Here is a 26,792-nt window from a genome sequence, read left to right on the forward strand (position 1 = left end):
GGTACAACAGAATACTCCCGCTATTGCAGCTTCCAGCCACCAGAGGAACTACAGTCTACGCACTGTAGTGGAGACTGTAATGGCGGTGAGACAGCAGCAGACTGTCTGCTGTACTGGACGGTACAAAGCGATGGAAGGGGCCAGCAGGGGACGCCACATTATTACAGTGCCGCTATGAACAGCTTTGAATGGTACCATATGTTTTTCCACCGTACTGTATGTAAACTTGACTAGGCCTTATTTTCGGGGGGTGCCTTATAAGCAAATTCTGCAAAACCTCTGATATGCCTTACTTTCGGGGTACGTCTTATTTTCGAGAAAACAGGGTAGGCACCTTAAGTTATAAAACTAACTTATGTAGTTTGAACTTCAATATATCATATATATGACTATCCTTACGGTTAAATGCATATAAAAATACAGTGTTTACATATAAGCTTGGTACAAGGGTTTTAATTGATACTCAGCAATATATTATCTGTGATATAGTTCTGTTAGTCCTTAACCATTTTCTTGATAAAGAATAAAAATTTGACAACTTTGTTTTGAAGTAAATTGTTTTTTCAGTTAAAATTATCACAACTACTATCAGTAAACTGAAGTTGGTTGTGATTTGCAAATCTAATAAATAAATAAATAAATAAATAAATAAAAATTATTTCAACTCTTGGTCAGATCCAACAATAGATAAAGACAATCAAGTTACAGCTTTAAAAGACAATAGTTATATCAAAGGTAATTTATACCAGTGAAACAAGGCCAATAAGAGCATGCATAGCACAAAAGCTCTATGTATTCCATCAACACTACCTAGAGAGAACTCTGGATGTCATTTGGCACAAAAGTGGAAATTGGGTGGAACACGCAAAATGGGCAACAGATGTTAAAAGCTAACTTGCAGACAATAGATATCAAATTGGAACATGCCCAAGATGCTGCCGTGTTTAGGATTCATTGGGTATACGTTTGCTGCCCTGTGTGCTTTGGGCAAAAGTAACCAATGATGATGATCTTCTTATACCCCGGGTGTCAAACTCGCAGTATCACATGACCATTATGTGACGTTTCACGGTGCTTCTCCCCTTCAGGGAGCTGGGGTGGGTACGGCCTGCACATGATGTATTCAGCCTGTGGGCCACCAGTTTGACACCCGTCTTATACATATAAGTTGCATTACAAGTCACATTGTCTCATATTCAAGATGCAACCCTGTGTTGTATGCAGTACTCAAAATATGCATCTTATACTCTGAAAAATATAGTATGTACTATTATGGATTACATCCTTCAAAATAAAGAATGTACAGTTATTTTCTCCTGAAAAGGTGCTGCCTACATTGTGACATTATTTTCTGCCATAAAAACAAAGCAAAACAAAAATATGTTTTCAAAAACAAGAAATGTGACAAAATTTAATTTTAATGTAAACATTACCTGGAGTATAGGCCAGACTTGATCCCACACCAACAATGATTCCATGAGTGAAAAACAGCATTGATAAATTTTTACTATATGCGGACCACACTAGACCACCCATGGTCACTAGATTTCCAATGATCACCACTTTTATAGATCCATACTTCACCAGAAGTTTTCCAGAAGCAGGACCAAAATAAAAATAATGAAGCAATGGGTGGAGACTAATCAAAGAGAGAAGCAACTTGGAACCAAGAAGAAAGTTCTTTACAGTTAGAACAATTAATCAGTGGAATAGCTTGCCTCCAGAAATTGTGAATGTTCCAACACTGGAAGTTTTTACTTCCAGAACCGTGTTCTGCCGCACGAATCTCGGCGGCCGATTAAGTCCCACAGAGGACCTTCTCCGGGTCCTGTCGAATAAGCAATGTCGTCTGGCGGGACCCAGGGGAAGAGCCTTCTCTGTGGCGGCCCCAGTCCTCTGGAACCAACCCCCCCCCCGAAATCAGAACTGCCCCCACTGTCCTCGCCTTTCGCAAGTTGTTGAAATAATAATAATAATAATAATAATAATAATAATAATAATAATAATAATATTTTATTAGATTTGTATGCCGCTCCTCTCCGCAAACTCACCTTTGCCACCAGGCGTGGGGAAATTGACATTTCCCCTAACTGCTTTGGTTTATGTATGGTCTGATTGGGTTGTGTGATTATTTTGTTATAAGGATTTTTAAATTGTTTTAAATACTGTATTGGATTTGTACATTGTTTATTATTGTTGTGAGCTGCCCCGGGTTTTTGGAGGGGGGCGGCATGCAAATCTAAAAAATTATTATTATTTTTAAGAAGTTGGATAACCATTTGTTTGAAGTGGTATAGTTTCTTTCATAAGCAGGGGGTTGGACTAGAAGACCCCCAAGGTCCCTTATAACTCTATTTATTATTATTATTATTATTATTATTATTATTATTATTATTATTATTATCACAAAAAAACTAATACACAGCAAATGAGATTGACATGCTGGATCTTGTATCACAAGTTGAACAAGCATCTAGAACTGTGATGTATTTTTGTATGATGTGCGCAGATCCAAGTACGTGGCCTTTTGCAACTGACAGGTTGTGATTTTGTCAATATTGTTTTCAAATTATTATTATCATGATGATGATGATGATGACATTGCTTCTCATTCAAGAAGCTTTTTCAGCTCATTTCTTGGATGTGAAGCAAAACGTCTTCAAAGAAAAGGAGAGGGGGGACCCAGAAAGTCCAGTTGACTCTTGTGGGGGGGGGAATCTCCTTTGAGACAACCCTGACTCGGATGAATGAACATCTCCATACAGCGATCGCTTTTTCGCTTCCACGTCCACGTCAGCGTTGAGTCCTCACAAAAATTGGCGGCGTCGGTTCCGCCCCTATTGTGGCCGCAAACCCGGGATAAGCCCCTCCCCTCCCTTCACAGTTTCCCGCTCTTTTCCTGTTGCCTGTGCTATGGAACTCCGGCGAGGCTTAAGAGTTCGACGCTCTCCAGCGCCCCCCCCCCCAACTCCTCAAGCGAGCGTTCTAACGGGAGGGCTCGACGTCAATACGTCACAAAGCTTTCGCTTTCCTTTGGCAAACTGGAGCCGTCCCCTTTTTTCCTGAGTCAGCGTCTTTCGCTGGAGAATTTGAAGGCTGCGGGCGGGGGCGAAACCCGAACTTCGCAGGGAAGGCGCTGGAGGGCTGCTTGCATCCCATAATAACGGGGCGACCCCCGTTGTCTAGGCTAACTGGTGGGACAAAGAGGGATATGGAATAGCTCAATAGAAGGAGAATAGCGGTGGCATTATCGTAAGGTATAAGGAAAAGGTATTAAGATAGGCATACAATACTATTATAGGTATATGGGTATAATATGGTATATTATAGGTATATGGAAACAGGAACGGGATGCGAACTGATTTGGACTTTGTGGGACACTGGATTTATTCCGCTGAAGCACATTCATTGAGAAACTCAACTTTGAACTGATTGGCCACAGAGCTTTTGGCATCATTTATACGTGTTTATTTTAAAACCCCTGTTGTTAACGTTTAATGGCTTTGGTTTGGAGATTCTCAGCCCTCCAGGTCATGGTTGGCCCCTTTTTCAAAAGGCAACTGCATTTTGTTTTGCTTTGAAGATCTTTCCTACTCAGAACTGATGAAGGAAGAACTGAAGAATCCTCTTGGATGAGATAGGGGGAAAACAAAGTCCAGTTGCCTTTTGTAAAAGTCCCTTTTTGATTATTAACAACTGTTAAAGATTATTGGATATTCCTATTCTATTAAATAGAATTCTATTCTATTCTAAAATTATTACAGAATATTATATAAATATAGAATATTATATTATATAATAGAATATATTATATAATTATTATAGAATATTATATTTTATAATTACTATAGAATATTATATATTATTATAGAATTCTATTAAATTCTATTTGGTTAGAAAGGAATAGACGTTGGTTGATTATTTACATGATACTTTTAAACTGTTGACACATTCAGAAAATTGGAACAAGATGCTTTTGAGCACCTACATAATGCATTCATTTGGTAAATTAAGTTCTGCCTTGAGGTTGGGCTAGATCTAGAAGGTCTTCAAGGTCCTTTCCAATCCTATTCTATGTTCTAAATCAGAGAATGTGACTATGATTTTATTGTTGGACTATAGACTAGAGTCAGGTAAGTGCCTTGATACAGGGTGCGTTCCAAAAGTAATGCAATTATTTTTTTAAAAAAGTAATTTATTGAACAGATTTGCACAAAAACTAAAAATTCTTCAAAGTACTGTCCTTGGGCCTCTACACATTTTTCCCAGCGACTCTGCCATGACTGGTACGCACCCTGGAAGGCATCTTCGGGAACCTCTGGCAAGGTCTTCGTCATGGCTGATTGGATCTCTTCTATGGACGAAAAATGGGTTCCTTTCAGGGCTGGGAACAAAAAGAAGCTTGCTGGGGTGACAGCAGGATTATAGGGGGGGGGGCAGCATTGGCACCTGGTGTTTGGCCAGGAACTTGCGGACCAGTAGCGCATTGTGGCAAGGCGCGTTTTTCGTCCATAGAAGAGATTCAATCAGCCGTGACGAAGACTTTGCGAGTGGTCCCCGAAGACGCCTTCCAAGCCGGTACGGTCATGGCAGAATCGTTGGAAAAATGTGTCGAGGCCCAAAGACAGTACTTTGAAGAATTTTAAGTGTTTGTGAAAATCTGTTCAATAAATTACTTTAAAAAAATAATTGCATTACTTTTGGAACGCACCCTGTATGCTAACACAATAACTCCATTTTTTTATCTTGAGTATGTGTATACAAAATATTTAGAAGTATATTGGTCCATAGATTTCAGGAGGAAAATATCAGATTTCATAAGGGACAGTTTTCTCAGAATTATATTCTCTACTTTTATCAAAAAACAATTTACAGTTTTAAAGTACAATGGTACCCCTACTTAAGAATGCCTCTACTTAATAAATGTTCTAGATAAGAACCGGGTGTTCAAGATTTTTTTGCTTCTTCTTAAGAACCATTTTCTATTTAAGAACCCGAGCCCGGAAAAGTTTCCTACGAAATTTGAGAGAGCACAAAAGCCCGGCCAGTTTCTGCTATTTCTCTCTTTGGTGCACTGTATGGGAGGCAGCCTCGCACCGGGTGTATGGGAGGCGTGTATTCCTACTTGCCGCCTCAGAATCCCTTTTTTTTTTAAAGCTTTAAAGTTTTGGATTTTTTTTATTCCCCTCACCTTACCTTCTTTTTTCTGCACAACTGTCCTCCTCTTCTTCCTCCCACCCAAATTCCAAGCTTTTATTTCTTTTTCTAATGGGTTTGCATGCCTTATTTGCTTTTACATTGATTCCTATGGGAAAAATTGCTTCTACTTAAGAACTTTTCTACTTAAGAACCTGGTCATGGAACGAATTAAGTTCTTAAGTAGAGGTACCTCTGTATTTAAAGTTAGCAAATTGAAGTAGAAGATATTTTAGTTACATACTATGTATGCTTTAAGAACATTTGTCTGGTATTAGAAATAATTGTATATAACCAGGCTAAGCCTGAGGAAATGGTCAAATGTATCATAAGTCATGAGTCCCTGTAGGCCAGGGGTGAAATTCAATTTCCCCCCCTGCCGGCTCTGTGGGTGTGGCTTGGTGGGCATGGCTTGGTGATCATGTGATTGGGTGGGCATGGACTTTTAAAAATCTTTTTAAAATCTTAGGTTGCTTTTTGAAAAATTATTCTATATGGATTAAAATATTTTTATATATTAAAAGCTGACAATCTTTAATACATTTTCTTATACCCTTGAACAGAAAAATGAGCACTACTGATTTAAGCGGGACCTACTTTCAATAGTAAATACAATTCAACTTGTCACTTGAAAGCAAAAAATAAACTGATCAGTTTCATGAAAAATGGCAATCACAACTTACTTGAGATCCCAATTGCTCACAACTCCTAATTATCTTATTTTTGAATTATCCTAGTTAGAACTGTTGGTTGGATGATTTATTCACTTGTGCTGACAAATGTACCAACTCATTGATTACTTATTTAAAACAAATGGATAGCTTTCCAAAGCTTATCACAAATTATCCCTGTGACTAAATCGAGTTATAATATTAATTTTGCCACTAAAGTTTAAGACTGGAATACTATATTTTTTAAAAGTCCACACCCCAATACTTACCCCCAAACCCCAAGTATCTGCCACAGTTCATCTTTCTTTCCCATTTCCTGTGTCTGAGGCCCAGATTATCAGTAAAGGAAAAGAGTACAGGGCCTATTTCACTGCTAAAAGGACTCCAAGCTGCTTTGGAGCAGAGTAAGATACCACTTTCCCCTGCGTAGAACATCTTTTGTAATTACAGAGAGTTTTCTTGCCCAGTTAAGGAAATATGTATTACCTTTCTGAATCAAGACACGTGTCAAGGGTGAATGCCACATGCTCTGATTCAGTTCCCATGAAGCACCCTGAATTACACTCTCACAAGTATTTTTTTTCCAGAAACACAGGTCTCACAATTGTTATCCGTGACAAGGGCAGAAGCTGCAAACCTTTTACCATCTCCTACCTAGCAAAGTTACTTACAGTAACGTTAGTGAAATGATCCCGAATGAAGTTCCCCAAAGGACTATCAGAAGAAGGACCGACCCGGTGTGCGTGGCAAGAGAGGGAACCGCTCAAATGCATGACTTGAAGTAGCCACAGCTGACCTAACCTTCTCCGCCCATCTCGGCTCTCGTCCCCAGCCCCGCCAGACCTACCTTGCTGGTAAGATCTCTGGCTTTCCACTGAGCAACTTGCTGTCCTTGCTCCAATGCCAGCTTTTGGGATGCCACCATGAGGCCTAGATAAAGCCACCACTGTCCTACCATGAGCTCTCGGATGAACATGAAGGCCAGAACTGGTGAGCCCCTTCATCAGAGTAAATTCTTTCTGTTGCCATCTTGGCAGTGCCAGCATGCATAGTATAAACCCCGCTCACTCACGCAAAAATTATTTTCAAAGAGCCAGCAGGGCTTCTCTTTAGAGTACACATCCAAACAGGTGGTTTAGTCATTGAGCCTTTCGCCCACCAATCAGGGAGAAAAGCCATCAATAACCTTTTTCTGTATTGCTATGTTGGCCGTGTTAGAATCAATATGTATGAGCCACGCCTCTTTCAAATATTTTATTTCTGCTTTTTTTTCAGGCTGGAAGGAGATAGCAAGGTGGCCACATAAACACACCTCCCACAGCCAAATCACGCTGGGTCCCAACCCTGGCAACAAGCAGCCAGAAGAGGTGAGCAATGACAGGGTGACTGGGCGGGTGAGGACATGGCCAACCACAGGGACAATTTCTACTGGCTCAGCAAACCAATTGAAATTGTCCCTACCCCCTCACCGGGCAGAGGTGGTTGAATTTTATCCCTGCTGATATAAGATATAAGTCTAGCACACCTTGAATGCTTCTATTCATTTCCCTTGACTGTTAGTGGGTCAGATTTTTGTAGAGAGCTTAAGTTTGCAATAAATACTCATTTGAACTTCCTGAGTGGCTTGATTTCCACTTGATAATATTAGCAAAAAGAAGAAAAAACATTGCGAGGAGAGGATGTGGCCAAACACCGCGGCGACACGGAGTTCCCATGGGGGAGGGAAGGAGTAAGAAAATAGGAAGAGGAGATGAAGGTTGAGGGAGGGGAGTTTAGAGACAGACTAAAGAATAGGAGTTGAAGATAGGTGCAAAATAAGATATTGGTTCATGGAAAATTGAAAATGTATATGTATGTCATTGATATATTTTAAGGAATATTGTGTATTATAAAAATGGAGTTTGTAGAGAAAAATAAAAACTTTTGGGGAGAAAATTGTGTTACACCTAGCATTTCTCCGATAGTCAAATGATGAATGCAATATTATTATCATTATTATTATTATTACTACTACTGTTGTTGTTGTTGTTGTTATTATTATTATTATTTAGACTTGTATGCCGCCCCTCTCCGGGGACCTGGGGCGGCTTAATTTTATAGTGTTATAAAATTAATGGTGAAATTATGCTTCTAGGGATTGACATGTGTAACATCTTTTGGATAACTTATGAAAAGTTGTAAATAAATAGAGAAGTCAGCTTTGCCAGCAGGCTGTACCAGCGGGTTACGAAGACAATTGAGCCTGGAATTGCCATTTGCAGTGGTGCATCTTCATGTGACTGTGCTGCTTAGGGATGGCAATCCTAGTTGCCATCGTTAAGAGACCATGGTGTGCAGATCATTAAACACATACCTTACATGACAGTGACTTCCAACTTCCTGCTCGCTTCTCCATTTACTTTCCTACTGAAAAGTCAGCAGGAAACTTTGGAAATTGCACTATAGCTTGATAGCAGCTATAGCAAACCAATAGCCAAGAACTCAGATCTCAATTGTGTAACCGCAGAGATGCTGCGATGGCCGGAATTCTGCAGACCAATCATAAGTGCCCCTAGTTGAGCACTATCATGAGTTTGAACTATCGCTGACAACATGGTCATAAGGTAAAGACCACTTGTATGGGTATGCTGTTTTCGTAAGAAAATTGATTATTGATAGGTGTACTGAATATTTTCTATTTAAGAGATTAATGATACTTTTTTTGTTTCTACAATTCTTTGTTCCCAGTCATGCCTACCTTGAAAGAAATCCGTGCTATGGTTACTAAGCGGAAATTAAGAAGAACATGTACTTTGGCTGAGATCAAGGCAGATGTCTCTTTTTTATACCCCCCTCCTAATGGGGGTTGGGGCTGGGTTGTAGTCTTTGCTGCTGCTACTCACTGCTTGCTTGTCAGTGGATTTCATAGCGCCTTTGGTGTATACATGTTGCCCCTTCTTGAGACTTTTAAATCAAGTAACTCGCAGATAGGTAGGTCATTGTTACATTATGATTTCCAGCATAGCTTTAATATATTTTACTGTGGTTCTGTTTATAATTATACCTTGCTTAACAGTATGTAAGCAAATAGTTTAAATGTCAGTGCTATTGAAAACCACAAGAATTAGAGTCATTTACATCAGTAAAACATACAAGTGATTTGATACTGAAAGAGCCGAGGTGGTGCAATGGGTAGAGTGCAGTACTGCAGGCCACTAAAGCTGACTGCTAGATCTGCAGGTCAGTGGTTCAAATCTCATCACCGGCTCAAGGTTAACACAGCCTTCCATCCTCCCGAGGTGGGTAAAATAAGGACCCGGATTGTGGGGGCTATATGCTGGCTCTGTTTAAAAAAAGAGCTATTGTTAAATGTTGTATGCCACCCTGAGTCTAAGGAGAAGGGTGGCATAAAAAAAATTTAAAAACATAAATAAATAAATAAGTAAATAAATATTGTTTTTAATATGTTTAATTAAGTACATTTATCTTTTAAAGCTTGGATTGGATCTATCAGCTATGCTTTCATTATGATTTTTGGTCCTGTTTCTGGAAAACTTCTGGTGAAGTATGGAGCTATAAAAGTGGCGATCATTGGAAATCTAGTGACCATGGGTGGTCTAGTGTGGTCCTCGTATAGTAAAAATTTATCAATGCTGTTTTTCACTCATGGAATCATTGTTGGTGTGGGATCAAGTCTGGCCTACACTCCAGGTAATGTTTACGTTAAAATGAAATGGTATATAAGTCAAATGCTATTGCTAAATGCGAAATGCTATTTATAGTTATTGACTTACCTCCTTGTATCCAGTTTCAGCAGTCTGATTAACACAAAATAAAATTCTACCTCTGCCTCCCAGCAATTTGCCTCTTTGCAGCTTTAGTTTTACTTTCAGTTTTGGCACGTGGCCTGCCTGCAGCCTTAGTCAGCTGTGGGTTGGGAAGCTGATGATGAGTTGCTTGGCAATAACAGGCTCTGTTCTGTTTGCTGCAAGGGGGTAAATTGCTGGGAGGCAGAGGCCAAAGGTGGGGGGGGGGCTGGATGGGGCTACATTTGGTGTATAAGGAGCATCCAAGCTTTCACCCTCTTTTGGGGTGGGGATAAAAAGTGCATCTTTTTTTTTTTGGTATCTTATACTCTGAAAAATATGGTATATAGAACAAGGTATCTAGGGGTGGGTTCCACTTACCTTCCCTAGTGGTTTGCATCGCAATGGAAGTGCGCGTTTTTCTACGTCACTTCACGGAAATTATCCTCTGTGCACAAGCAGAAGCCTTTGCACATGAGCAGAGGGATTTTTTGCAAGCTGCGGTGACTGGAGGAGCGGTTCGGGAGCATGGAGTGCTGGTCATTGCTCCCGGTTCTGCAAGCAGCAACACATTTTTGTTACCTATTCTAAAGAACCAGTCCGAGCCAGCAGGAATCCACCACTGAAGGTGTCATACATGTCTCATCTAGTATCTAGCCTGAGCTAGTTTGGTTCTTAGTTTGAGGAATGCTGAGCAGACATAATCTAAACTAGGCTTTAGGAAATTCTACTCCTGGGTTATTTTCTAGAAACATAGAGACATAGAAGATTGACGGCAGAAAAAGACCTCATGGTCTATCTAGTCTGCCCTTATACTATTTCCTGTATTTTATTTTAGGATGGATATATGTTTATCCCAGGCATGTTTAAATTCAGTTACTGTGGATTTACTAATCACGTCTGCTGGAGGTTTGTTCCAAAAATCTATTACCGGTACTCTTTTAGTAAAAGTTTTCTATGAATCCAGAATGTATTGTTAGAGAAGGCTGCAAAAGGCTTTAATTTAATTTGATTTTTTTAAAAAGTTGAAATAAATGTAGCAAGTCTGTTAAGTCTGATAAGTTTAACATGCTTGTTTTAGCCCTTTCCATTCCATTGGTATTTGCCACCTTGCTGTAGTTGCTTAAATTACAGTGGAGTGGGTGGTAAGTGGGGGCTAATGGAGAAACTATCCAGGCTTCTGGAATGATTTCTAAGTGGATTTAAAGGCTAGAAAAATAGTCCACCAAACCTTGCATGCTTATAAAGTGTCATCCTGCCCACCACTAAGGGAGTAAATCCCAGTTATTTCATTCATCAGATTTAAAATTAGTTTGGCTTGCAAATGACCCCAGCATGCATTATCTAACTGAGAGCAAGCCTTACTAACTATAAATAGTAGCATGGTATTGAATTGGGTCCAATGAAAAGCAATGACCGTGTGTGTAAGCTTTCTCCTTTCCCAGATAACTTTCTTGTGTTAAATAAAACTGAGTGAGATGTGACTGGATTTCAATATAAAATAACTATTTTAAATTACTATTATTTCTTGATAGGCCTGATAATGGTTAGCCTTTACTTTACTACAAGGCGTTCATTTGCCACTGGATTAGTGATGGCTGGAGGGGCTGCAGGAACTTTCGTACAGAATAAACTTCAGTATTATCTAATTCAGAAACTTGGATGGAGAAAGAGTTTGCGTGTGTATAGTGTAATTCTATCCATATGTATTTTTGCTGGATTTGCATACAAGCCTCTTCAAAAACGTATGTAATTGTTTTGGACATTTTTAATTAAATACATCCATTTGTGTGGAGAGGAAGGGAATCTGTACTGGGTAAAATGATAATACAAAATAAAACAAATAGTTCTTTTCATGCTTTCAAATTCCCCTACACTTGTGATGGCTAACCTATGGCAGCTCCAGTGTGCATATGAGTGCGGGCCAGTTGATTTTCGGCCTTGGGAAAGGCTGTTTTGTCCTCCAGATGCTTCAGGGAAGCTTCCTTGAAGCCCCGGGGACAAAAAAATATCCCCCAACAGATAAACCGGAAGTTCAGGAAAACATACTTCCAGTTTACCGTTGTGCTGTTTGTTGCACTCCGGAGGATTCCGGGAAGCTTCCTGAAGCCTTGAAGTGCAAAAAAACAACACAATGGGCAAACCGGAATGCTTTTTCCAAACTTCCTGTTTGCCCATTGTGCTGCTTCTTGCAGTCTGGAGCTTCAGGAAGCTTCCCTGAACCCTCCGGAGTGCAAAAAACAGCACAAAAGGAAACCGGAAGTGTGTTTTCCCAAACTTCCGGTTTGCCCGTTTGGGCATTTTTTTCAGCTACTAGGCTTCAGAAAAGCCTGTGTGTATGTACGGGGGGCAGTGGGTGTGTGTGTGAGCATGCATGGGGGGGGAGGGAGGGAAGGGTGGGTATGTGCACACCTGCTCACGCCCTTTTGAACCAAAAAAGGTTCACCATCACTGCCCTACACAATGTCTCAGACAAAACACAACTATACATCCCCACCCCACCCCAATAAATAAGAAACAAAATGGGAATAAAAAATAAGCTAATCCAATGTTTAGGACAAACTGTTGCAACCATATTTGTAATTTGATCTCAAATTACTGATAATGTTTTAAATTATATTAGGATTTTTATGGTTTTTAATTGTATTAATTGTATTAGATGTATTATTATGTCTTTTATATATGTTGTGAGCCGCCCCGAGTCCTCAGAGAGGGGCGGCATACAAATTCAATAAATAATAATAATAACAATAATCTGGGATGCAAGTTGTAAACTGAATGCCCCAATGGATAGCGTCATGTAGCAAATGGAAATTATGTACAAGAAATTGTCCATTGCTTAAATGAAAATGTGAATTCTGAATCTTCAGTTTCTCTATATTCCTTTAAGTTTGCAGATGTTCTATTTTCTCCCCCCCATCTTTTTTTGTGATATGCTTTTTATTTTATGAAGGTTGCATGTAGCTATTGTATTTATTGCTGTCAGATGAAATCCACCAGTATTCTAAGACATTTGTAAATAGCAGCAATAATTTCTCTTGTTTTTACTTTGTATTTTAAAGATAGAGCTCATCCAAGTGTTGTTGAAAAATTTAAAACATCGCCATTAAGAGGTTTTATAGTTGATTTAGGTTTATGGAAAGATCGTATTTTTGAAGTATGGGTCAGTTCTCTTGGATTAGCAAAATTTGGATTCTACATACCTTTTGTGCATATGGTAAGTTGTCATTAACTTTTTTGTTTGTTTTTTCTGTTATAGCTTGAAACAAGTCCCCCGCAACCTGTGAGCCATAGCCCACTAGTGGGTTGTGAGGGGTTTGCAATCAAGCTGGGGTAATGGCCAGAGAGCGTGTGTGCGCTTGTCGAGTGCATGCGTGCACTCCATTTAAGTGAGTGGAGGGTGTGTGTTCACAAATGGAGCTGCCGGCCACTTGTGTGGAATCATCTCCCCTCCCACTGGTCTTTGCAGACCAGTTCCCCGCTGGTCTGCAAAGCCAGAAACATTGGAGAACTCTTGCTTAGAATGCTTATTTTTGTAGCATATGTAATAATAATAATAATAATAATAATAATAATAATAATAATAATAATAATAATAATAGTTTCAAGTTTCAAGTTTAATCAGATTTGTATGCCGCCCCTCTCCGCAGACTCGGGGCGGCTCACAGCAATAGCAATACAATGTACGACAAATCCAATATTTAAATTACTTTAAAAAACACCACAAATTAAAACCAATCATACACACTAGCGTACCATGCATAAATTTTATAAGCCTAGGGGGAAGGAACATGTCAATTCCCCCATGCCTGACGACAGAGGTGGGTTTTAAGGAGCTTACGAAAGGCTAGGAGGGTGGGGGCAACTCTGATATCTTGGGGGAGTTGGTTCCAAAGGGTCGGGGCTGCCACAGAGAAGGCTCTTCCCCTGGGTCCCGCCAAACGACATTGTTTAGTTGACGGGACCCGGAGAAGGCCAACTCTGTGGGACCTAACTGGTCGCTGGGATTCGTGCGGCAGAAGGCGGTCTCGGAATAATAATAATAATTATTATTATTAATTAAATTTGTATGCTGCCCCTCTCCGAAGACTCGGGGCGGCTCACAACAATAATAAAAACAATATTATAGTAGAACAAATCTAATATTAAAAAACATATAAAACCCTATCATTATTTAAAAAACCAAACAACACATTCATACCAAACAATAAAACAAAGTATAAAAGAGCCTGGGGGAAAGATGTCTCAACTCCCCCATGCCTGGCGGTATAAGTGAGTCTTGAGTAGTTTACGAAAGACAGGGAGGGTGGGGGCAATTCTAATCTCTGGGGGGAGTTGATTCCAGAGGGCCGGGGCCGCCACAGAGAAGGCTCTTCCCCTGGGGCCCGCCAAACCTGTATATTCTAAATATTTTAAGACATGTGGGTAAACATTTAATCTTTTCCAGTCTTTTAATCCTTAACTCCGTTTTGGAGATGGGTTACATCAATCTGGGCCAAGTTGATTATTTTTTGGTAGCTGTAAGATGTCTCTTTGTGCATAATAGATAAGTGGTTACTATGAACAAGGGAATATTTATTTCAATAGTGTCAAATACACCAACTGCAGTAACTTTCAAAACTTTAATAATGTGTGGTCAATTACTTTTGAGGAATATTTTTTGAAGAAAACGTGGCGTCTTTGCCTCAGGATCCAAATTTGGTGCCCTCTTTATACATTGGATCAAATCCCATAATCTCCTCTCAATTTGATTTTTGGCAATGCATTATGGAGGCACCAAATTGAAGAAGACTATGTATCCAATGAAGCTAGAAGCATCGAGAGAAGTATGAAAGGTTTGAATTGTCAGTTACTCACATCTAGTTTTTTGCTGACTATTTGCATAAATCTTTGAACAAGTGTCACTGAATTTGCTAGAATAGCTTAATTATGGCTAGTGTTCACAGAGTACTTTTTAGCTGACATGTTAAAAATCGCTGTTGCTTTTTTTTTTTTTTTTTGCAGATGAAACTTGCAGCTGATTTGAATATTCCTTTGGAAAAAGCATCCTACATTATGGTAGGACTTGGAGTAAGCAGCATGTTTAGTTGTCTTATGTTTGGAAAAATTTGTGATCTTGAAAATATTGACCGACTTTATGTTAATCAGGCATCCATATTATCTGTTGGTAAGTTTCACAGTAAGATCTGAATGTGTTTTGTCTGAAAAATTATGTTTTTAGACCTGGGAACATCTAGAGCCATGATGGCAAACTTATGGCTCACGTGCTACAAGTACTGTGTGGAGCCATATTGGTGGGCATGTGAGCTGAGGTCCGGCGCAATGGGGACGGCCGTTTTTGCCCTCCCCAGGCTCCTAGAAAGGCTCTGGAGCCTGGGGAGATTAAAAAACAGGCATGCAATTGTGTGTCGGGATGGGTGGGTATCGTGCACATGTGCGGGGGCAGCGCATGAAATTATGGGTACGGGCATGTACGCACACACACACACTGTGGCCCCCTTTTGGCACGCGAACCAAAAAAAAAGGTTTGCCATCACTGATCTAGAGTATCACTTGGCAGATTTGAGTTATATCAGCACAACTGCAAGTTAACGCTGTGCCTTCAGTTTACTGATGCCAAATCTTTCTGAGGCCATTCTTGTGATGGCTTGGACTTTAGTCCCCAGTCACTGGTGAACATGATGACTAGGAATTAGGGAAATGGAAGTTGACACATGAGGTGGGTTCTAGATTGGGAGAACTTAATTTCCTTATGGTACTCTAACCGAAGACACTGGGCACTTGGAACCAATGCATAGGTTCCTCAACATATAGCATGGAAGATCGCGCACTATTACCATACTTGAGAAGAAAACAATTTGGTAACCAGAGGTAAACTATTGGAAATTGTTCTGCCTGACAGGGCTCAGGTGATAATTAACAGTCCAGGAAAGAAGGTCAGACACACACGTGCATTGCTAATCAGCAAACTTGTATTAAACAGAGAAGAAAAGGCTAAAGAAAAGTGTCCTTATTTTCAGGAGTAAAACACAGTTCGAGGCGAAAATTCAGCTAGATACAAAGTTCATGAAAAAGCAAACAAATACAAAATTCATGTAGCAGAAACGTTCCAAGAGTTCTCTGAATTCTCGAGGCACGAGAGCAGCAGCTAGTCCCAGAGTTTTCAACTCCCACTTGCCTGACAATGCTGAGTTGAAATCCAAAGGCACAGAGCAGAGGCTTCAAAGCAGGAACCGCAAAGCCACACAAACCACACAGATAAACATCCACAGTTTGCCTCTGCCTCTGTTCCCTTTTGTAACTGTAGCCCTCATTATGGGAACTACACCCAGCCCTCATTCTGTGGACCACACCCAAACACAGGTGACACCATAATCACCGTTGATAATCCCTTAATTGAGCCCTACGTTGCATTGCTCTACGGCTACGCATATTAATTATCTGTTCAGCATCCGAATCCAAAGAAGAGAGGCTATCTGACGGGCTGCCTGCTAAATCCCCTGGGCTGTCTGCCAGGTCCTGTGGGCTGTCTGCCAACTCCTCTGAACCATCTGCCTCATCCTCTGGGCTGTCTGCCACGTTTCCCTGGCTGTCAGCTAGGCTTTCACAATCACTCTGTGACGCATCTCTCACATATGTGGGGGCAACAGCTGGCCCAGGCCCGAACATAACAGAAATTAGAAGTGGCAAAGTCTGATGATTGTTGTTCTATCTCAGTTTATATTATAGGCAGTGAAGGGCTACCAAAATTTGTACTACCACATTGTGGGTGTGGCTTATGCAGGACGCCCTGCATTTTCTTTCGATATCATTCAGTGCAAATTGGGTGCTCTGGGGTGGAGCTCCATTTTCGCTACCCCACTGTGTTGCCCCCCATCTGGGCAGTAGCCCACCCCTGATTATAAGGTAAATATATACATTGTGTTCATATTGAAACATACATCCTTCATGTTTTATTTTTCAGGTGTGGTCTACTTTCTTATTCCTCATTGCACGTCTTTTGGTGCTCTTCTAGGCATTTGCTCCCTTTTGGGATTTTTTGATGCAGGAAACTATGTTCTCCTACCTGTTCTTACATTTGATTTGATGGGAGCAGAGAAAATGCCTATTGCATGGGGATTTATGATGGCTGTCAATGCAATTAGCTGCTTTGGCCCACCCTTTGCAGGTAAACTAGTAGTGTGATTGTGCGATTTGTCTGTAAAGAATATTGTTAGCCTAGAGAAAATGTGCTACTGTATCCAAGAACAAGGCTTGCCTGCTTATTTGCTTATTATATTTGTATGCCTGCAGACGTCACAAGTATAGCATACAGCAGTGATTTAAAAAGAAAAAAAAACAATAAATATCTAAAAACAGTTATGTTGCAAAACAAAAAAATAGCACCAAAGCGGGGAATTATATGAGGCTGCATAGCTAGAGGTATAACAAGCAGGAAGAGGGAGATTGTGATCCCGCTGTATAGAGTGATGGTGAGACCACATTTGGAATACTACTGTGTTCAGTTCTGGAGACCTCACCTACAAAAGGATATTGACAAAATTGAATGGGTCCAAAGACGGGCTACAAGAATGGTGGAAGGTCTTAAGCATAAAACATATCAGGAAAGACTTAATGAACTCAAATCTATATAGTCGGGAGGACAGAAGGAAAAGGGGGGACATGATCGAAACATTTAAATATGTCAAAGGGTTAAATAAGGTTCAGGAGGGAAGTGTTTTTAATAGGAAAGTGAACACAAGAACAAGGGGACACAATCTGAAGTTAGTTGGGGGAAAGATCAAAAGCAACGTGAGAAAATATTATTTTACTGAAAGAGTAGTAGATCCTTGGAACAAACTTCCAGCAGACATGGTTGGTAAATCCACAGTAACTGAATTTAAACATGCCTGGGATAAACATAGATCCATCCTAAGATAATATACAAAAAATAGTATAAGGGCAGACTAGATGGACCATGAGGTCTTTTTCTGCCGTCAATATTCTATGTTTCTATGTAATAAGAATTTCTGTTGCTGGCTGCTCACAAAATCAATGGAGAATCCAGCAGGAAATTAGAAGCTGTGATGAGGTTCTCGCTTACATCTGCACAATTCTCACTTAATGTTGGTAACTGGGGATTGCAAAAACTGTTGCAGCTAAGCAGTATGGTCACTATTTTTCTTTTTTATTTTACGTAAAACTGTTGTTAAATGACAGCGTTTTCAGTTCCAATGAGCAGTTATACAAGGACCACCTGTATAGCTTTTGGGACCAGGAAAGTGTGTGCTGTAATTATTTAAATCTTTTTGATACTGGAATGTATGGTATCATTTGAAATAAAATTCTGTTTTGGAAAAGGAAGCAGAAAAGTAAACATATTTTTGTTTCAGGTGCAATGTATGACATATATGGCAGTTATACCATTGGCTTTATAGTAACCGGGATTTGCAATATTGCAGCAGCTGGCATACTCGCTTTAATACCCTGGCTGCAAAGAGAAGCAGTCCAGTCAACAAAAAACTACATTAATGCTTCTGTATGTATAATAACCAATACCATAGTGCCTTGGCAATCTCCAAGTCCTTCATTAGGGGTAAGGAGTATTTGACGGCATTTCTTTTTCTAAACAAGAAAATTTTAGCCACCTCCTCCTTTATCACCACCACAAGCAATATGTTTGGCTAATTTCTCCAGAGATTTCCCTCAATTCTGTTATTTTCTTTTTTGTCATTCATTTTTATTTGTTCCTAGACAAATGCAAAGAAGTACAGTTTCATTGCCGTTTGCCTTTAATATTCTTGAATTTCCTTTTAATAAATTCCAGTAGTAGGGAGTAATCCACCCTGAAATACCTCATGCCCCTTTTGTCTGGAAAAAGTACAGTCTGTTAAAAAATATCAGATTTTTATATACTTAGTTCTTGTTTAGTAGCCACAGTTGGGACCAGCAACTCGGTCATTAAGCACAGTAGTTGCTAAATGTAGAATCATGTGACTGTTATGGCATATGATTTTACTTCAGCCTTCCTGCCTAGAGTATCAGGCGGATACAACTCCACTTGTATGGTTAGAAAGGGCTCCAAATTTGATTCATGAGGGAGCTGGGTGAAAGATTGGATCTTATAGTCCTTTTCCTTCACTCCAGTGCCATCGGGAATGCTCGTCTTCACACTGCGATAATTAGCAAAGAGGAAATGAATTTTTATATTTACAATCTTTGGAGAGGAAGTGATTACAACAGAGCAAGGCTTGAGTTTTGGTTTGGGATTACAGTTCTTACAAGCTGATTTAGGATCTTGGGAATTTTAATAATCTCTCTATATATACAGTGATACCTTGTTTTACAAACTTAATTGGTTCCAGGACGAGGTTCTTAAGGTGAAAAGTTTGTAAGATGAAACAATGTTTCCCATAGGAATCAATGGAAAAGCAATTAATGCGTGCAAGCCCAAAATTCACCCCTTTTGCCAGCCGAAGTGCTCGTTTTTGCGCTGCTGGGATTCCCCTGAGGCTCCCCTCCATGAGAAACCCCACCTCCGGACTTCTGTGTTTTTGCGATGCTGCAGGGGAATCCCAGCAAGGGAATCCCAGCATCGCAAAAAAGAGCGCTTCGCTGGCAATGGAAGTCCAGAGGCGGGGCATCCTAGCGGCGGCGGTGGGTTTGTAAAGTGAAAATAGTTTGTAAGAAGAGGCAAAAAAATCTTAAACCCCGGGTTTGTATATTGAAAAGTTTGTATGACGAGGCGTTTGTAAGACGAGTATCACTGTATTTTAAAATTGTCCCAAAGCAGAGATTGAAGGTTATGTGGAAGGATGGTTTATAGAGAATGAATCCGGAGATTATTTAAATTATAGATTTCAAAAGGAATTTGAACAATGATCATGATTAATAGATGATAGACTTTTAAAATCAAATGTACACTGTCTTCATCATAATGCAAATTCAGATTACAGAGTGTTTGGTGTAAACTTCCGCCTTACCTATTTTCTCCCATCTACCTATTTTCTATCATCTACTTCAATGTTTGTTTATTTCCTTTGTGGGAAGAAGAGGTGATTATGCCCTGTGTTCAGATAATGAAAGGATGCTGTTGAACAGCCATCATTAATACCGTTTTTCATAATGCATTTATTTGTTTTCTTACAGAGTATTACTTCCTCGTTCACAAAATCTATGGTATCTCCTCAGCAAAGTGTATCAGGCCATTCAAAAGGATTCAGCATGAAGTCCTTTAAGAGCATACTAAAGTCAGATACAACATCTGGTAAGAATGTGACAACAGAACATAGAACTTCTGCGAGTACTGTGGAATATATGAAGGGTCTCCAGGAGCAAGAGGACAGTACAGCTGAGAACTTAATTACTTCAGAATCTCTTCCAAGTCAAGCTTCAGTCTCGATGACCCAGGACCTACGCATACCTTGTAGAAAAGAAGATGGTGTTGTTTTGAGTGAGTATGAGGGAGAAGAAGAAGAAGCTGAGATTATAGCTGGAGTAAGGCCTTCACAAGAGCTAACTGTGCCAGAACGGTTAATGAGAAGGGAAAGGTCAGACTCCAGACAGTCGGATCGTTTTCCTCACAGAGTGGCTTTCTTAGATGAGTATGAGGAAGAGGAAGAGGAAGAAGAAGAAGCTGAAATTACAACTGGGGTAAGGCCTGCACAAGAGCTAACTGTGCCAGAATGGTTGATGAGAAGGGAAAGGTCAGACTCCAGGCAGTCGGATCGTTTTCCTCACAGAAAAGAATATGGAGTGGCTTTCTTAGATGACTTTATTAGTGATGAGGAAGAGCATTTGAGAGATATGCCTTCTGCCTCTCACAAAAAAGAAGATGGGACGATGCTCTTGGAGGATATTGATGACCCTAATGTTTATCAAGAACAGCTTAAGAGCACAGCTACATTGAGTCCAATGGAAGATGTAACCAAATCTGAAATGGCGTCTGAAGAAAATGAAACGCCTACATCGTTGAAAGACTCTGAACACACTTCCCCACAGAAAGAGCAATAATGTGATATTTGCTAAAGATGAAGTTAGCAATTTACCATTGTAAGAGAGGAGATAACAAGAATTCATCAGTAGTATTAATGGCATTTGATTTAGCACATCTGTATGACTTACTAGTAGCAATTTCTTTGTATTATTCTGTATACTTTTTCAATGCTTGTTTACGTAGCTTTTACAAATAATTGTTTCTAAAATAAATGTTTCTTTTTCATTATTTTATAACTTAGGTGTACAAACAATTTCAAAAGAACTGGATTCCCAGTTCTTAAACTCCAGTAAGACGCCCATCTCGCGGCACGCTCGGCCCCTGCCGGGAAAAGAGTGGCAGGAAAAGGAGTGAGCGGGCGATTAGGTGGACATGGGCGGCGGTGTGGGGACAGGACTAGTGAACTACCTGCTGCCCACTGGCTCCTCTTAGCGCCTCCCTTCCACCAATTTTGCCTCTTAGCGCCCTCCTAAGACATCCCACTGCCCCCCGGGGGGCACTACCACCTACTTTGGGAACCATTGATGTAGGGGATGACAAGGGAGGGAACAAATGCGATGTCAGCCATGAGTCCACCCACCAGAGATCTAAGTCCAGTCCACTCCAAATTCCTTTCTATTCTTATCTCCCATGAATTTCTCTTGACCATTAGTAGTTCAGATTCTCGTAGAGAGTTCAATCTTGCAATAAATCTTTACACTCACTTGAACTGCTTGAATCTCCTGATTTTTCCTGTGCTTGATAGACTAGTTCAAAGGTAGGCAAAGTTGGCTCTTCTATGACTTATGGACTTCAACTCCCAGAATTCCTGAGCCAATCATGCTAGCTCAGGAATTCTGGGAATTGAAGTCCACATGTCATAGAAGACCCAACTTTGCCTACCCCTGAACTAGTTCCTGAGAAATGCTTTGGATGTGTAAAAAAGCATTAGAAACTGCCTGGAGGATAATAAAAGGTGAATGAATTGTGCTAAAGAGTACCCCTGGAGTGCATGAGGTTCTACTAATAAGAAGAATGAAGAAGGGCATTTAGTGGAATTATGAAATAGAAGAAGTTGTGGATGAGGGGGAAACAAAATAATATTGGAGACAGGGGGGGGGAGAGGAATTGAGGGAAGGAGATTATAACATGCAGAGAGAAATAAAATTAATTGAAAAGAATTGTATTAAAAGAAGCAAGGAACAGTAACAAAAGAGGAAGAGATTTTAAAAAACAATTTTGATTGAAATACCTCTACTGGAACTACTACTATTACTACTACTAATTTATTAGATTTTGGAAAGGTTAAAAGCAGTGATGAAATACAATTTTTTTACTACTGGTTCTGTGGGCATGGCTTAGTGGCATGGCGTGGCTTGGGGAGTGCGGCTTGGTGAGCATTGCAGGGGAAGGATACTGAAAAATCCCCATTCCCTCCTCACTTCTGAGGGAAGGAAATTGCAAAATCTCTATTCCCACTCCACTCTGTTACCAGCCAGAGGTGGTATTTGCCAGTTCTGTGAACTACTCAAAATTTCCACTACCAGTTCTCCAAACTTCAAAATATTCGCTACTGGTTCTCCAGAAACAACAGAATTTCACCTCTGGATTAAAGGCTAAACCAAAACATATGAGGAAAAGTTGCAGGAACTGGGCATGGATAATCTAGTGAAGAAAGGGCCAGGTGGGATATGATAGCAGTATACAGGTACTTGAGGGGTTGCCACATAGAGGAGGGGATCGTGTTGTTTTCCAGGGTGCCAGAGGGCCAGACCAGAAGCAACGGATTAGAAGCTAACCAAGGAAAGATTCAACCTGGAAATAAGGAAGAACTTTCTGACTGTGAGAACGATCAACCAGTGGAATAGCCTGCCCACAGAGGTTGTGAATGTCCCAACACTGGAAACCTTCAAGAAGAGATTGGACTGCCAAATGTCTGGGAGGGTATAGGGCAGTGATGGTGAACCTATGGCACACGGAGCCATATTTGCTGGCACACAAGCCATTGCCTTAGCTCAGCTCCAACGTGCATGTACATGCCGGCCAGTTGATTTTCAGCTCATATGGAGGCTATGGGATGCCATTTTCAGCTTACAGAGGGCCTCCGGAAGAATGGGGGAGAGCATTTTTGCCCCCTCCAGGCTCCAGGGAAGCCGCTAGAGCCTGGGGAGGGCAAAAAACAGGGCTATAGGGCCCACCAGAATATTATTATTATTATTATTATTATTATTATTATTATTATTATTAATTAGATTTGTATGCCGCTCCTCCAAGGACTCGGGGCAGCTCACAACATAACAATAAATCCAAATCCAATATTAAAAAGTTAAAAAACTAATTTAAAAATACATTGTCATAGCAATCATCGACTACACAGTCATACACATTCATTCCAACTAATGATACAGAGGTCAAACAAAAAGGGGGGGATTAATCCCCCCATGCTTGGCGACAGATGTTTCTTCAACATTTTGCGGAAGGGTGGGGCAGTTCAAATCTCTGGGGGGAGTTGACTCCAGAGGGCCGGGGCCGCCACAGAGAAGGCTCTTCCCCTGGGTCCTGCCAGACGACATTGTTTAGACCCGGAGAAGGCCAACTCTGTGGGATTTGTGCAGCAGAAGGCGTCCCGGAGGTATTCTGGTCCGATGCCATGTAAGATTTTATAGGTCATTACCAGCACTTTGAATTGTGACTGGAAACTGATTGGCAGCCAGTGCAAGCCGTGGAGTGTTGACGAGATATGGGCATATCTGGGAAAGCCCCTGATTGCTCTCGTGGCCGCATTCTGCATGATCTGAAGTTTCCAAACACTTCAAACGTAGCCCCATGTAGAGAGCTTGGACAATGGGTTGGACAGTGGGTCATTTCTGTCCTCCAGAGGGAGGGGAAGGCCATTTTCACAATCCCCAGGCATTGAATTATGGGTGTGGGCACTTGCACATGCAGAACAGTGTGCAAGCACGCACTTTCAGCACCCATGGCAATCACTGGTATAGGGTCTCGTGCACCAGCAGGAGGTTGGACTAGAAGACCCACAAGGTCCCTTTCAACACAAACAATAAATAAAAATAAATAAATGATGAGGCTGCCACATGAGTAAATGAAATCAATAAAGGATGAAAAGATTAAGGATAACGCTGAGATAATGGAACACTGGATTGAGTAGTCAAGGAAACAAATGGTATATCAGAGAGTACAACTGAAATGAATAATATCCAAGGGGGGCGGAGGGCGAGAGATGAAAAGTCATAAATCCTGTAAAAATGTTGAAACATGTTAAGGCTGCAGATTCAGACAGTGTAGTTGGGAAAATGTTAATTATGAATGAGATTTGTTTATGGAGTGAGGGCAACTTTTTAATGTGTTGTGTGATTGTGTAGTGTTGATTGTTTTTAGTAATAATGGGTTTTAACTTGTTCTTTTTAATATTAGATTTGTATTATATTGTTGTGAGCCACTCCGAGTCTTCGGAGAGGGGCGGCATACAAATCTAATAAATTATTGTTGTTGTTGTTGTTGTTGTTATTATTATTATTATTATTATTATTAATGCATAGAGAGCATTCCTGATGATTGGGAGAATGTATTTATCCTATTGAATAAGGGACTCAAGACATATTGGGGGAGGAAGTTCTGAATGAAAGGGTCTAAAAGGTGACAATAACATTGGGAAGTGCATTTGGCTTTATGTTAGTTAGAGATTACACATACTAGAGCTGTGATGGGGAACAAGTGGTGGGCTCACCGGTCAGGTACGCAGTAACAGTAGCAAAATTTTGGTCAGGTACACCGTATCGGTAGCAAAATTTTGATTCCGCACTCCCTTTTTCCCCCTTCTGGGCTCTGGGTATGTTGTTTCCTATCGCAGTAAATGAGGTTGAATGTGTATAATTTTAGACCTGTGGGTGCGTGTGTGTACATACACTTTATATAGTAGATCATCAGGGGTGGACTACTGCCCGGATGGGGGGGAACGCAGTGGGGTAGTGAAAATGCAGCTCCACCCCAGAACATCGTTGTACACTGCCCTGAGTTGCCTTGAGAAGGGCGGCATAGAAATCAAACAAACAATTAATTAAACAATTAAACAATTAAACAATTAAACAATTAAACAATTAAACAATTAAACAATTAAACAATTAAACAATTAAACAATTAAACAATTAAACAATTAAACAATTAAACAATTAAACAATTAAACAATTAAACAATTAAACAATTAAACAATTAAACAATTAAACAAACAATTAAAAACAATTAAAAACAATTAAACAAACAATTAAAAACAATTAAACAAACAATTAAACAAACAGTTAAACAGTTAAATAAATAAATAAATGATTGAATAATCGAATAATTAATTAATTAATTAATTAAACAAACAAATAAACAAACAAACAAATAAATAAATAAATAAATAAATAAATTTGCGCTGAAAGATGTTGAAGCAAAATGCATAAGCCACGCCCACAGTGTGGTAGTAAAATTTTTGGTAGCCCATCACTGTGGGGAGCCTATGGCATGTGTGCCACAGGTGGCATGCAAAGCCCTTTCTACAGGCACAAGAGGCATTACCCAGGTCAGCTCCACCATGCATGCGTGTGTGCCTTCCGCCAGCCAGCTGATTTTTGGGTCTCTGCTGCTGGGTACGAGTGCATACGAGAGAGGCATGCGCATGAGGGGGGGTCGTATGCATGCACCGGGGCGGTGGGAGCACAGGGGAGAACGGCACCTGCCAGACCCAAAAATGGGATATGGAGGGTACAGCACTCCTACTGCATGGGAGCCGGGGATCACATATACATGGCATGGGGAGACGGGGGCATCAATCACGCATGCATGGAGGTTGGGGCACACAGGAGGCATTACATTATGGGTGTAGGCCCACACGTGCATGACTCCCTGTGTTACCTCCACTTTCACCTTAGAGCTGGGATGGCGCAGTGGTTAGAGTGCAGCAATGCAGGCTACTTCAGCTAACTTCTAGCTGTAGTTCAGCAGTTCAAATTTCATCACCGGCTAAAGGTTGACTCAGCATTCCATATTTCCGAGGTGGGTAAAATGAGGACCCGGATTGTTGGAGGCAATATGATGATTCTGTAAACCGCTTAGACAGGGCTGTAAAAGCACTATGAAGTGGTATATAGGGATTTAAAAAACCTTTTACTGGTCATTGAAAAAATTAATCTTTCTCAATTTACAAAAAAACACATAAATGTTAATGGGTCTGAATTATGGATCGTTTTGGATAAATTATAAAATTAAATTGTCGGTTATTATTACTTTAACAGTGAATGATGGAAGGAATAAATGGAATATATTTTGAAGAGAATATCCTTTGATTTAATATTCTGCATTTATGGATATATATGCATCAATGATGCTTTTGAGAATGCTATATTTGTGGACAACAATGCACATCTTGTGTATCCAGTGAATGTTAGCTTAGATCAGTGATGGTGAACCTATGACATGCGTGTCAGCACTGACACGCGTAGCCATTTTCGGTGACACGCGGCCGCCGGAGAAACAGGGAGCTTTAGGGAGTGCAATTGTAACCGCAATTATTATTATTATTTTTCCTCTCCCCTTAATTAAGAGGCCGGGCGATTTTCGCCCGGCCGATATTTGCGATGGCTGGGAGGGGCGAGAACACCACCTCCCAGCTGGGCACACCTGCGCAAAGCGCAGGCTCACCCACACGCTGCCTTTGGCAGCACAAGCATGCCTGTCCGGCCGGGGGAAGAATCGCCCCGGCCGGACGTCAGTTTCAGCTGGGGGGGGCGCGGGGCACCGCCTCCCAGCTGATTGGCGCGGCGCCAAGCGTCGGAGCCCACCACGAATGGTGGTTGGCTCACAGGGGGCCGCTGGGAGCGAGGGGAGGGATTGCAGGCCTATTTCAGGGTCTGCACCCCTCGCCCCTCTGCTCCCTGCTCGCCTTCCAGAACGGTGTTATAAAGGGAGAGAGGGAAAAGAGAGGGAGGGGAAAAGGGGAAGGAAGGAAAAGAGAGAGAGAAAGAGAAAAAAGTGGAAGGAAGAGAAAGAAAGGAAGGGAGAGAGAGAGAAAGAGAAAAAAGTGGAAGGAAGAGAGAAGGAAAGAAAGGAAGGGAGAGAGAGAGAAAGTGTGAGAGAGAAGATAGGAAGAGAGAGAGAGAGAGAGAAATGATAGAATAAAGGGGAGAAAAA

The 26,792-nt window shown here is 40.7% G+C and overlaps 1 protein-coding gene across 2 annotated transcripts; it reads left to right on the plus strand.

Annotated features, from left to right (window-relative positions):
* Positions 1-3,072: 3,072 nt before the first annotated feature.
* LOC139157265 (monocarboxylate transporter 10-like) lies at positions 3,073-20,858 on the plus strand. Of its 2 annotated transcripts, XM_070733851.1 has the most exons (11): positions 3,073-3,270; positions 6,455-6,721; positions 7,143-7,234; positions 8,595-8,837; positions 9,342-9,557; positions 11,188-11,397; positions 12,715-12,869; positions 14,657-14,819; positions 16,617-16,820; positions 18,025-18,227; positions 19,781-20,858. In XM_070733851.1, exons 4-11 carry the CDS (start codon positions 8,597-8,599, stop codon positions 20,642-20,644), a joined length of 2,256 nt encoding a protein of 751 aa, XP_070589952.1. In that variant the 5' UTR covers positions 3,073-3,270; positions 6,455-6,721; positions 7,143-7,234; positions 8,595-8,596; the 3' UTR covers positions 20,645-20,858. The 2 variants fall into 2 exon arrangements, with proteins under 2 accessions (XP_070589952.1, XP_070589953.1); XM_070733852.1 differs by lacking the exons at positions 3,073-3,270; positions 6,455-6,721 and having other exon boundaries at positions 7,160-7,234; positions 16,668-16,820; positions 19,781-20,721.
* Positions 20,859-26,792: the final 5,934 nt, after the last annotated feature.

The sequence above is a fragment of the Erythrolamprus reginae genome, chromosome 1, assembly GCF_031021105.1.
Source record: "Erythrolamprus reginae isolate rEryReg1 chromosome 1, rEryReg1.hap1, whole genome shotgun sequence".
In the NCBI taxonomy this organism is placed as follows: domain Eukaryota; kingdom Metazoa; phylum Chordata; class Lepidosauria; order Squamata; family Dipsadidae; genus Erythrolamprus; species Erythrolamprus reginae.